This window comes from Acomys minous, assembly GCF_964271855.1.
Source record: "Acomys minous genome assembly, chromosome: 12".
NCBI lineage: Eukaryota > Metazoa > Chordata > Mammalia > Rodentia > Muridae > Acomys > Acomys minous.
The window spans coordinates 86,316,454-86,330,521 of record NC_140493.1 but is presented as its reverse complement, the minus strand read 5'-3'; the positions used below and the strand labels follow the sequence as shown (position 1 = coordinate 86,330,521).

General features: G+C 39.2%; 1 protein-coding gene across 17 annotated transcripts in view; it reads right to left on the bottom strand.

Annotated features, from left to right (window-relative positions):
- The window catches only part of MBTD1 (mbt domain containing 1), a 62,312-nt gene that overhangs the window by 22,087 nt on the left and 26,157 nt on the right, over positions 1-14,068 (bottom strand). For all 17 annotated transcript variants that reach the window (XM_084803338.1, XM_084803326.1, XM_084803330.1 and 14 more), the window contains 3 exons: positions 3,475-3,592; positions 1,129-1,263; positions 556-644 (listed from right to left, as the gene is read on the bottom strand). In XM_084803338.1, the coding sequence (XP_084659464.1) occupies positions 556-644; positions 1,129-1,263; positions 3,475-3,592 (342 nt within the window). The remainder of the gene's footprint in view (positions 1-555; positions 645-1,128; positions 1,264-3,474; positions 3,593-14,068) is intronic.

Genomic DNA, 14,068 nt, shown 5'->3' with positions numbered 1-14,068 from the left:
GTTTTGTTTTGGGGGACAGGGTTTCACTATTTAGCCTAGAAGTTAACTTCCAATTTTTGGCCAGCCTTTTACCTCAGTCTCCTGAGTCCTGATATTATAACAGTTGTAAGTCACCCTGTCTGAATATATATTTGATATATATATATATATATATATATATATATATATATCCCACCCCATAGGGTCTCTCTGCGTAGCCCTGGCTGTCCTGGACTCACTTTGTAGACCAGGTTGGCCTTCAACTCACATCGATCTACCTGCCTGTGCCTCCCTAGTACTGGGATTACAGGCGTGCACATATAGTTGATATTTAACAGTCCAGAAATTACTTTTTTTTTTTTTGAGACAGTGTTTCTCTCTGTAGCCTTGGCTGTCCTGGACTCATTTTGTAGGCCAGCCTGGCCTCAAATTCAGAGATCCACTTGCCTCTACCTCCTGAGTGCTGGGATCAAAGGTGTGTGCCACCATATCAGGCTGAAATTGTAATTTTAAAAAAGCCCTTCTAAGTAAATCTTTTAAAAGAGCTCTTCAATTCTTTAAGGATCCTAATTTTACCTTTTGTGAGAAGTCAGGAGGAAGTGTTTTGGCACCAGTAAGTCTTTTTACTAGAAAAGCTTTCCAGTTTGTGTATTTATGTTGAACAGCTGAAATAAAAGAAATAACTAGTTATCCTTTAGCAGATAGAACTGTTTCACAATTAAAACAAATAAGGTTAACAGTTTCTCTGGATGTCGTGAGTATTAAAGTGCTGAAAGGTAGTAAGATTGGAGAAAATAAGTATATGTATAAAATTTATTTATAAAAATTATTTGATAAAAACTATCATTTTAATTTCTGTATTACTTTAGGATATTAAGTATAAACATCACTTAGATATCTATTTAAAATGACTGTGGGCTGGAGAGATGGCTCAGATGTTACAGCACTTGTTGCTCCTCTTACAGGACTAGGGTTTGATTCCTAGCACCCAGATGGAGGCTCCCAACCACCTACAACTATAGCTCTGGGGCTCCAATGCCCTCCCTCTGTGGAGGCAGGCATGCATGCATACATACATACAGGTAAAACATTTATACATATAAAATAAATGAATCAGAAGTTTGAAATAAATGATCACATGCTACTCACTTCTAGGAGGAACAAGAGGTTTTCCACTGGCTGCACACCAACCAACTGGATGAATATCAGACCCACATATATTGCACCAGAAATCCAGAGAAGAATCATTTTCAAATCCTTCATATCTCAAAAGGGCATTATAACCTAAAACCAGCAAACCAATGATAACATAGTAAGAAAACAAAATCTAAATAATACAGGCGATGGCTGTGAGGCTTTGCTGTCCTCCTGTAGTAGAACACTTGCTGTTATTAGCCAGGTCTGTCCCATGCCAGGGATTGGGATTTAGACATGAGGTGGTGAGGAAAATCTATACTCCTACGTTCCTAGGTGGTACTGATCTTGTTGGACTATTGTCCAACTTTTGAGAATCTCTTGTTAATACAAACACAACTCTTCAGAGCATGCTTTTTATGCTGCGTTTCAATTTTATCTAGACTTTCTCAAATTCTTGGGAGGGGGAAGACCTCAGTGAAAATAAGTGGTACGATAGTCCCATGAGCTGTGTGGTTCTCTTTAAGATAGTCTCTCATGTAGATGAAGCTGGCATCAAGCTGGCTGTATAGCTGGAGATAACCTCCAACTTCTCACAGCTTCCTCCTCTACCTCCTAAGTGCTGGAATGGTAAGTGTAATTAACATGTTGGAAACTGGTCTTAGGAGCTCTGTTTTTGGTGTGTGTGCATGTGTGTATGTACAAATACATGCATGCAAGTCATGGGACAATCTCAGGTGTTGGTCTTCCCCTTCCAGTTTGTTTGAGACAGGGTCTCTTTTTGTTGCCTGCCATGGTGTATACCAGGCTAGCTGGTCCATGAGTTTTTGGGGGATTTTCTTGGCTTTGTCTCTTAATACTAGGCCCTGCCTCTCTGAGATTTACTACCAAAATAGTAAAGAATATACTTATAAGATATATAAGACAAAAAGAAGAAACAGAAATATAACACCAGAATCAGTAATTAGGAATAATTGTTTGCCAGGCATCACAAACCTTTAATCCCAGCATTCAGGGAGGCAGAGGCAAGCCTGATCTCTGAGTTTGAGACCAGCCTGGTATACAAAGCGCATCCAGGACAGCCAAGGCTACACAGAGAAGCCTTGTCTCAACCCCTTCTCCCCCCCCAAAAAGGAATACTTTTTGGACAATAATCACTTGCATGATCTATTTACATGCAAGTGACTTAAATCTGGGACATAACTGCTGTCTTTAATTAGAGTACAACAAACAAAAGCATTTGAAGAATAGTTACACAGACAGATGTCTCAAGGAAAAGGCATGGGTTTGAAGTGGGGAGGAGAACATGCAGAGCCTGGGACTCTTTGCACATTCATCAAAGGCACGGATGTGATGAAAAACGTTGGGTGAAAGAGAGAGACTAGCTTTATCTTAACAGATCAGTACTTTAGAGTGAAGTTCATTCACAGCTGCAAACTGTGACCACCTTAAAGGATAACGAGGCTGCTGTTGATGTTCCAGGGGAATTGTCATTAGAGGATTTTTAGGAGGTAGATACATAGCTTACTAGGAGAGGCCGTGCCCAGCACAAAAGGCATGAATTCATCTCACTCCTGCTGCACACTTTCTTGTTGTTGTTGTTTGTTTTTTTTAGGCAAAGTCTTTCTATTACAAAGGCATGGCTGATCTGAAACATACTACATAGACAAGGCTGGCCTTGAATCAGAGATTCACCTGCCTCTGCGCCTCCTGAGTGCTGGGATTAAGGTGCTGACACAATCGGCATCCAAGCCACTTTTAGTTAACTCTAGGCAGGGTACAGTAAAGCAATATTCAGTGTTACAGGGAGACGAGCTGAAGATGAATGCCTACCCCACTCAGCTGGCCTGTCTTGCTTAATTTTTTTTTCCCTTTCTTTTTTTTGAGACAGGGCTTCTCTGTGTAGCCGTGGCTGTCTTGGATGCGTTTTGTATACCAGGCTAGTCTCAAACTCAGAGATCAGGCTTGCCTCTGCCTCCCTGCGTGCTGAGATTACAGGTAAGCGCCACCATGCCCAGCTAACTTTTTTTTTTTAATGGCTAGAAAGAACTGAAAGAACAGAAAAAGATGTGACGGTTTTATGAGACTCAAATTTCATGAATTAAATTCTACAGCTATATCCATTTGTTTATATGCTACTATAGTTGTTCACATGTTAAAATGGTAGAGATGGGAATAGACTGCAAACCCTACAAATCCAAGAATATTTATTGTCTGGCTATTTATAAAAATAAAATTGCCAATGCCCACTATACATATATTATTTATTTGGTAATGCTTGCAAAATTTATACACCTTTTTAAAAAAACAAAAGTCTGTGTCACTGGCATGTTCTAGTAAATCATCATGTATGCTTTTCACCTGCTAATTTTATAATTCCAGCAATCCAGAAGACTTTGGTAGGTAGACTGCAGTCTGTATTGGGAACTTCTATCCTTACATTTTCTGAGATATCACCCCAGCAGGTCCCCATAGGTGCCTGTCATACAAAAATTATTAAATTATCATCTTAGTAACATAAGCATGAAACATCATTCAAAATTAAGAATCACCAGTAATGAAATATTCAAATAAAATTGTCATTTTAATACATTATTTTTTTTTCCTTGAACGCACAGTTTCTAGTCCTTGTTGTAAAGAACTCTATTTGGAGAAAGCCAGAGTTAGGATCAAATTCAAGATAGAAGAGTCTGTACCTCTTATATGCATGTTGACCTTAAAATTCAATAGACCAAATGCGACAGATACTTAAGTAACAATTATTCTAAAACCTGGATTCTAAACTTGGCCGACATCATAAGATCAAGCTGACTTGAGGAATTTAGTTTTTAATGTATACTATATAAAAGTTATTTAAATCTTAATTTTAAAGATCTTGTCCAAGAGTAGAAAAAAATACAATCTCTATTATAGGCTTCATTCAACATGATCTGGAGATATAGAACAGATACCTGTATTTGAGATACAAATTAAGTTCACAGAATATAAATACAGACAGGAAAAAGCAGTGGAAGAGTAATTAAAGAGGGAGTTGAAGAGATCTGGGAAAAGAAGCCCACAGTAAATATGTTAAATAACTGGTTATTTCCAATTTTCTTATGCAACAATTACTATGAAAAGAAAACCTCCAATGTTAGAGCTGCCAACTATTGGCCTCAACACCACTGGTTAAGATTGCAAATGAGAAAAGTACCTAAGAGTATAACAATTGCATTTCCCCAAAGCTAACATGTTCCCCGATCATTTCTATGAATTCCTAAACTGCAAAGCAACTACTTGGACTTTATACAATAGTAAATTAAATTAAATCAAGTACATGAGTTTATAATTATTAATGTTAATAATTCTAGTCTCCATGGCCCTGGATAATCAAGACTTTCATAAAATGTAGAACATTGGACATAAATAAAAGGATAAAGTAAAGTTCTAGAAGGCCTGATAATAGGGATAAATCAGGTGAAAATAAAGCAGTCTCAAAACTAAAAAATAAGCAAGCTAGCATGAGCTAGCAAATATGGACATTGAGAAAAGGTATTCTGTCAAAGGAAAGCAACATTTAACTCCTGCCCTCTAAAACAGTGTATAAATCTCTGAAGGAAAAAGAATGTCAAATAACAGTAAACTAAAATAGATCTAGAAGCCAAAGACATAAGCAGTTAATGGCTCTCTGAGTAGCAAGCAATGAATATTCTTCACTAACTTGGAGACCCATCCAATCTCAATTATTTGTAATTATCGAGAGGGGAAACATATATATCTTCCCAAGAGAGGAGAGAGAGAGAGAGAGAGAGAGAAAAAAAAAAAAAACTACCCTTCCCCCCTTTGACATAGGGTTTTGCTATGTAGCTCAGGCTGACCTGGAATTTGCCATGTCTATCACACTAGGCTCAAATTTGCAATCCTCCTGCCACAGCCCCCACCGAGTGCTAGGGTTATATGTGTGTGCCACCATGCCCAGTTTTCCTTTTTAAATAAGAAGAGTAGACCCTTCAGGTTCTGCTGCCTCCCCCTAAATCACTCGAGACCGTAGGGCCATCCCTATTGCCAGCAGAGATGATCAGAAAAGGAGAGGCTAGATGGAAGACAGGTAACAAACTAAGCTAACATGTATTAATGCAAAGGCCATCTATTTTTCCCTTGTGAGGATTAGCAATCAGAGTAGGTGCAGGTAAATGCATGCATAAAGCTGCATTAAACTCAAGTAGGGTAGCTAGTCTTTGCTTGACTGCAATCTGTGACTCTGGTTTTTGTTGAGAAGAGGCATGGTTATGCTGACAGGTTAGGTGGGCACATTGCTAAATTAAGTTTGCATATAGGACTCCTTTTTAGGCTGGTCTTATCAAGCTTTTGTGCTATTTTCTAAAGCTTCAGTATTATTTTTAGAGAAAATATTTTTTAGTGCTATTTATTAAAGAAAAGTGTCAATATTTACTTAAAAAAAAAGAGTAATGCTCATTTGAGAGGGAGATTTTGGTTTGGTCCCTATAGTCTGGATTGGTATAGGAGAAAGTAGCAGAAAGTGACATTTGTTCTTGCCTGTAAGGTTGTGGTTCTGCTAGGCCCTCTTAAACCAATCCATATAGTTCACTCTTTGAAAAAAAAAAAAAGAAAAGAAACATCAACAAGATAGAGCACTACAGTAATAACACAGTATGTGCTCGATGTGTTGAAACAGTGATTTCATAGATAAATCTGCCCTTTTGGTTTAAATGAATATTCTTTTAAGTGTGGAAGACGGAATGACCCAGGGCTTGACAGCCATCTTCATCCAAGTCATCTGCCTTCCCTTGCTGGCAGGAGGGACACCTCTGAAAGTCTGGATTGGCATAGCATGAACTAGCAGAACCATCATTTACAGGTAACAACAAATTTACCTTCCAGACTCAGGATGCGAGGTCTACCTCAGGCTCCTCCCAAACAAGGAAGATCTGCTCCACCACTTTCTGCTCCAGGGCCACTCGTGAGAGCTATCTGGGAGCGACTCTCCTTCCCTGCAAAGTAAGCTGTCATCAGGTCCCGTAGAGATGGCCAAATCCAAATGCTGAGGGTCCCCAACACAATGTAAGATAACCTCCACCTATCTATCTGAAAGAAAATAATCTGGCAGGAAGTCTTATCTCCTTTACTCCAAGAACATTCCCAGACAGTCCAATAGCCCAAATGACTGATACTCAGACTCTCAGAGCACAAATATGTTTGCAACAGAAACAAAGATTTCCTTCTATAGCACTGCTAACCTGTAACCTGATAAGCACACCCCACCTCCAGAGTGTTATCAGACAGAAGTTAGACCTGAAGTCACAAGTAAGAAACCAAGAATGGCTGGGCGGTGGTGGCGCACGCCTTTAATCCCAGCACTTGGGAGGCAGAGGCAGGCGGATCGCTGTGAGTTCGAGGCCTGCCTGGTCTACAAAGTGAGTCTAGGACAGCCAAGGCTACACAGAGAAACCCTGTCTCGAAAAACAGAACAAAAACCAAAAACCAAAAACCAAAAAAAAAAAAAAAAAAAAAAAAAAGAAACCAAGAATGAATTTATCCCCACAATAAAGCAAAATCCACAACTACAGTATCTCAGAACAACTACAAAAAGTATACATGATTACTAAAGTGAATCTATTAGAGAAAGATGAAATAATATTTGGTCAAAAAAGACAAGCTGGGCACAGTGGTGCACATCTGTAATAGAGTACTTGGGAGGCTGATGTAAGAACTCTTGTGGTTTGAAGCTAGTTTAGGAAACAGCAAGGCCCTCTCTCAATTTCCACCCTGACCCAAACAAAATAAAAATAAAACTTCATCATCATCCCATTCTCTCCAGAAAGTATACTCACCTTTAATCTATTGGAGGTGGGGTAAAGATGATGTTGGCATAGAGATGGTGGGTGTAAGAAAAATACAAAGGAAAACTCAATGCTTGAGAAAAATGCTACGTATATGTAAAAAAGGAAGCAGAGGCAATGAATTTAAAGGCCCTCTCCCTGCCTTTTGAGACAAGGCCTTCCTCTGTAGCCCAGGTTGGCCTGGAACTCACTAATTAGACCAGCCTTATACTTGCTGTGATTCTCCTGCCTCAGCTTACCTAACAAAGAAGCCTTCCAAGTGCTGAGATGACAGGTATGCACCACCACACTTGGGTTTAAACTACCTAACTAAAATAAGATACTGTTTATGCATTAGGAGATCTTCTCCCACCCCCTAAAACAAAAATCCACTCCGGGAAAGAGTACAAATTAAGACAATAATATAGATTTACTTAGGTTTCCTTTTAACTTAGGTTTTCCTAAAAACCCATAGCAAGTGACTTTTCAGTATGAGGACTTAATATCTTTGTAGAGAATGCATATTTCATGCTAGTGTTAGTGTGTGGGGGGGACACCAAGTACCAGAAACAACTCATTTTCTTTTCATTAGAAATAATTTTATAACCTAAGGTGACACATAGACGGTCTATCTTTAGTTATTATAACTGAGATGAAGTTATGTATTTTCCAGAGTTCTCTCTGCATGGGTCAAGGACAGAAAGGAAATGCCCTAAAAGGTAATTTTAGTTGGAAAAATATTTCTAATAAACATGTATCTGAGAAAGTGCATCATGAAAGGTACTATAAAACTAAACTATTGCAACTGCTCATAAACAAACAAGAGGGCTCCTGTTTTTCTATCATTAAAGTAAAATGATACACATTGAAAGTAAATAAAAATTTGATGAGGCCGGGCGTGGTGGCACACGCCTTTAATCCCAGCACTCGGGAGGAAGAGGCTGGTGGATTGCTGTGAGTTCGAGGCTAGCTTGGTCTACAAAGTGAGTCCAGGACAGCCAATGCTACACAAAGAGACCCTGTCTCGAACCTACCCCCCCCAAAATTGATGAGACCTCAATACCACCAAAAAGAGTCTGCAATGAAAATTGAACGTCTTTTGCATATTCTTTTTTTTTATTAAAGATTTTATTTATGTGCATATTATTTCTTACTTAATTAAATCTGACTCAGACCTCTGTCACAGTAACACATGTCTATAATCCCAGCACTCAGGGAGGCAGAGGCAGGCCTTTGAGTTTTGAGGTCAACCTTGTCCACAAAGCAAGTCCAGGACAGCCAAGGCTACACAGAGAAACCCAGTCTTGAAAAACAAACAAACAAACAAACAACAAATCCCCAAAAGCTGCACCCAGGCCAGTGACAAAAACAACATATAGATGTAAGTGATACAAGGTATACTCTTGGAGGCAGAAGGAAAAGGTCAAACAAACTCAGCTTTCAAGTTATAATATAAGCTAGGTGTGGTAGATCATGCCTCTAACACCACAAATAAGAAGTTATAATATAAGCTAGGTGTGGTAGATCATGCCTCTAACACCACACATAAGAAGTTATAATATAAGCTAGGTGTGGTAGATCATGCCTCTAACACCACACATAAGAAGTTATAATATAAGCTAGGTGTGGTAGATCATGCCTCTAACACCACACATAAGAAGTTATAATATAAGCTAGGTGTGGTAGATCATGCCTCTAACACCAACACATAAGAAGTTATAATATAAGCTAGGTGTGGTAGATCATGCCTCTAACACCACACATAAGAAGTTATAATACAAGCTAGGTGTGGTAGATCATGCCTCTAACACCACACATAAGAAGTTATAATACAAGCTAGGTGTGGTGGATCATGCCTCTAACACCACACATAAGAAGTTATAATACAAGCTAGGTGTGGTAGATCATGCCTCTAACACCACACATAAGAAGTTATAATATAACACCACACATAAGAAGTTATAATACAAGCTAGGTGTGGTGGATCATGCCTCTAACACCACACATAAGAAGTTATAATATAAGCTAGGTGTGGTGGATCATGCCTCTAACACCACACATAAGAAGTTATAATATAAGCTAGGTGTGGTGGATCATGCCTCTAACACCACACATAAGAAGTTATAATATAAGCTAGGTGTGGTGGATCATGCCTCTAACACCAACACATAAGAAGTTATAATATAAGCTAGGTGTGGTAGATCATGCCTCTAACACCACACATAAGAAGTTATAATACAAGCTAGGTGTGGTGGATCATGCCTCTAACACCACACGTAAGAAGTTATAATATAAGCTAGACACCACACATAAGAAGTTATAATATAAGCTAGGTGTGGTGGATCATGCCTCTAACACCAACACATAAGAAGTTATAATATAAGCTAGGTGTGGTAGATCATGCCTCTAGCACCACACATAAGAAGTTATAATATAAGCTAGGTGTGGTAGATCATGCCTCTAACACCACACATAAGAAGTTATAATATAAGCTAGGTGTGGTGGATCATGCCTCTAGCACCACACATAAGAAGTTATAATATAAGCTAGGTGTGGTAGATCATGCCTCTAACACCACACATAAGAAGTTATAATACAAGCTAGGTGTGGTGGATCATGCCTCTAACACCACACATAAGAAGTTATAATATAAGCTAGACACCACACATAAGAAGTTATAATATAAGCTAGGTGTGGTGGATCATGCCTCTAGCACCACACATAAGAAGTTATAATATAAGCTAGGTGTGGTGGATCATGCCTCTAACACCACACATAAGAAGTTATAATATAAGCTAGGTGTGGTAGATCATGCCTCTAACACCACACATAAGAAGTTATAATATAAGCTAGGTGTGGTGGATCATGCCTCTAGCACCACACATAAGAAGCTGGGGCAGGAGGACTGCTATGAGTTCTTGTGTCGTTTGCTTTGAAAGCCAACCCACCAACAAATAAATCCTCCCCCAACTCCTGTCACAAAACGCAGTACTACTCCCCCAATCCCAAGACATAGGGCAGCTACATACGATGGGACATCCTCATAATCCCTCTTAGGAAGCAGAGGCAAGAAGATTTTGAGTTCCAGGTCAGCCTGGGTTATGTAGTGAGACACCCCATCTCACTGCCTCACCCCCACCCCACCCTCACATAAATACCTATGAATCTGATGAACCTATACAACATACCCAAATGGTATATGGTTGTATATTAGTATTAGGTAGGTTTTTGCCTTGTTTGGATACTACTAACTCAGAATTTTAAAAGGGCTGAAGAGATGGCTCAGTGCATACTGCTCTTGCTGAGGACTTCAGTTTGTTTCTTGACACCCATGTCAGGTGGTTCACATCACCTATAATTCTTACTGCAGGGACTCTGATGTATTTGGCCTTCATGAGCATTTTCTGTAATAGGCGTATATACCCACATGCAGACATAGACGTACTTAAAAATAATAAAAACAAGTTTAAAATTACAATCCAGTTCCTCAAAAAGTAGTAAAAGCTTTATTGATGAGATGGTCTAGGTGACTTGAAGGATGGTTTTGAAGAAGCTGCCAGCTCCGTGACTACACGGTTAAAGCCCACTTCTTCCTTCTTTCCTCCTCCTCCTCCTCCAAGGTTTTTGATAGAGATCTCTGCAGCCAGGCTGGCCTAGAAGGAACCCAGCCTTAGCTTCCTGACTGCTGGGATAATAAGTATGTGCCACTATATTTGCTTTAAGTAAAACTGTCATTATCCACTTCAGTGATTTTCAACTCAGGACTGCCAAGGAAAGGGTGGCCAAGGGTTGAAGACCAAAGCCTTAACAGAATTTGCCCTGCCAAACCAATCAGTGTAGTTTCTTGCTATGACTGAGATCTACTCAGATTTAATTAGGTAAGAAACAATATGTCAAAGGACAAAAGGGGACTCAATTTTCTTTCTTTCTTTCTTTTTTTGGTTTTTTGAGATGGAGTTCCTCTGTGTTAGCCTTGGCTGTCCTGGACTTGCTTTGCACACCAGGCCGGCCTTGCCTCCTGCCGGCTGGGATTAAAGGTATGTACCACCATGCCCAGCGGGACTCAATTTTCATTGCAGACTATCTTTTTTTCTTTTTGGTGGTTTGAGGTCTCATCAAATTGCCAAGTTGGTCTTAAACTTGTGATCCTTTTGTGGCTGATATTGGTTACAGTGCCAGGATTAGTTCCAAAGATTATTTATTTATTAGTCAAAGTCATGGTATGTCACTCATTACATATCTAAGGCTGGTTGCCAACACAATAGGAGTCTAGTTGGTTTAGCCTCTTGAGTGCTAGGATTACAGTTGTTTACCACGATGCTTGACTCTAAGGTAGGTATCTTTATTTTTCTAAATTTTATTTTCATTTTAAATTATGTTTATGTATGTGTGCCTGTGGCTTTATGCATGTGTACTGATTCCCATAGAGGGCACAGGCATCAGTTCTCTATGAAGCTGGAGTTATAGGCAGTTCTGAACCACCTGACATGGGAGCTGGGAACAGAACTTGGATCCTGTCTAAGCACAGCCTATGTGTTTAACTGCTGAGCCCTATTTCTAGCCTTATAATGTAATTGGAAGAAACTTCATTTCTAGAAATTTAAAGAATTTCACACTTGAAAATGCCTGAGAATACAGCACCTGGACTCTTACTTAAGAAGAGATTGGTGAAGCTATCCTGTTTCAACCAGAACAGCTTTGCTTCTGCATCACACATTAGAGATTTGTATTTGTAATTAGGTTAAAAAAATTTATATATGAGGCAGGTGGTGGCGGTGCATGCCTTTAATCCCAGCACTCGGAGGCCGAGGCAGGTGGATTGCTGAGTTTGAGGCCAGCCTGGTCTACAAAGCAAGTCCAGGAAAGCCAAGGCTACAGAGAGAGACCCTGTCTCGAAAAACAAAAAAGAAAAACAAACAAACAAAACATATATATATACAGATACTAATGTGAAGGTTCCTATGTGGTACAGAAGTGGGCAAAAGGGCAGCTGTGGAGACTCTAAGAAAAAAAACTGCATTAGAGAACGTGTTAAGTCTTAGGAGGAAGATGGTGTGAGACAGGGTCTCCGCTTTCAACAATTCCTGGCAAGAGACTTCCTATAGTCCAAACCAGTAACTTTTCTTAGAGATAAAAGAGAAAATAACCTCAGGGGGAAGATTGGGAGAGTAATCTCTGAAGATTAAAACTGAGTTTAGCTTAAGGTCTACCTCTCATACCAAATGGCTTCAACTGAAAATATTGATTAAAGCAACAAAGCAAATTCATTGTACTAAGACAAAGTAGTAGTAAAGAAAGGTGAGTGGACCAGGAATGGCAGGCTCCACATAGCTGATAGACGCTTGCTTCTGTCAGGATAATGGGAAGGTGCCACGTTATCCTTATTAATAAGTTAACTGCTCCATTCTAGAATAGAATACCCCCCAAAGATTTATTTATTGCATAAACAATGTTCTGCCTGCATGTATTCCTGTATTTCAGAGGGCACCAGATCCCATTGTAGATGGTTGTGAGCCACTACGTGGTTGCTGGGAATTGAACTCAGGACCTCTGGAAGCATAGACAGTGCTCTTAACCTCTGAGCTACCTCTCCAGCCCAACAGAACATCCTTTATTGCTTGTCTTAAACTCACTTTGTAGCTGAGATTAGCTTTGAACTCTTTTTTTTTTTTTTTTTTTGGTCTTTAGATTTATTTATTATGTACACTGTTCTGCCTGCATGTGTGCCTGCACACAGAATAGAGTACCAGATTTCATTACAGATGGTTGTGAGCCATCATGTGGTTGCTGGGAACTGAACTCAGGACCTTTGGAAGAGCAGCCAGTGATCTTAACCTTTGAGCCATCTCTCCAGCCCCCAGCTTTGAACTCTTATCTTCCTGATTTCACCTTCCAAATGCTAAGATTACTGGTATCTGGTACCATACCCCAATCCTGAAACTACATTTTAAATTATAAAATATAGAAATATTCTTGGTTAAAAAAAAAGCAAACTGTTACAAGTCTAAAGGTCCTTTATTACCATCTCTATGTTCATCCCAACAGCTCCCCTTCACATAACTACAACTCTCAGCTCAGCACTCATTGTTCCAGTCCTTTCTGGAATCTTATTTCCAAGGTAGAATTACCTGCTCTGATACCAACCAACTGTACGAGATGTCTAACCATTCAAAGATATGGACAGGGAAAGAAATATACTTTTAGGACCTTGAAATGCTATTTAAAAGAATATCCTGGCTACTTATATAAAATGGCTTGATTTCGTTTATGACATAAACCATTAAAAAGATTTAAAGAAAGATGAAAGCCATTTAAAAAGAGAGAATAGACAAACATGCAGTGATTGGGATGAAGACTTACTATAGGATCTGGAGCACCTCAGTGCCACAGAGCAGCACCGTGGATTATGCTCTGGGTGCTGGGTGTGGGGCCTGCTGTGAGGGCCGCCTAGGTGTCCTGCCAGCAGGCGATACCCACATCTGTAGTTCTTGCTGTAGTTGTTGTACATACACAACAACAGACATTACATAGTTCCTAGTGGGACAGTACTACCAATAATATAGCATACGTCACCTACTTGACTCTGAGATAAGCACCTCAAGATTGCATTTTAGGTTTCTATAGATGGCATGTCACAAAGCAGTTAACATTTGTACATTAAAGGAAAAAACCCAACACATTAGTGTATCAGGCTTTAATATACATTTATACCAGCGAATTAAAATGCTTGAGTGTAAAAAAATCCTTTCTAAGTGACAGGTAAGTGAGACTCATTTAGACTGTACGGTAAGAAAGCATGTGCAGGTCTGTTCACATGCTATTTAATAAAGCCATTAGCAAAATGTTAAGTGTGAAAAAAACCCTTCAAACTTATTTTTTCCGGTTTACGTATGCACAGAAGCAGACAGTCTTTAAATATAAATCAATCATGTCAGGTTAAAAAGTATTAGAGCAAATTAGTTAAAAAAAAAAATAGAAATGATATCTGACAGTTTTTGTTTTTTTTAACATCAAATGCTCTGAAAAGTACATCTTCCAAGCTGTTTTTTAATGACATAATCACTTATTCCAGCTCAAACAAAACAAAACAAACCAACCAAACAAACAAACCCAAAGCATTCCTGCTGCTTCCTTGG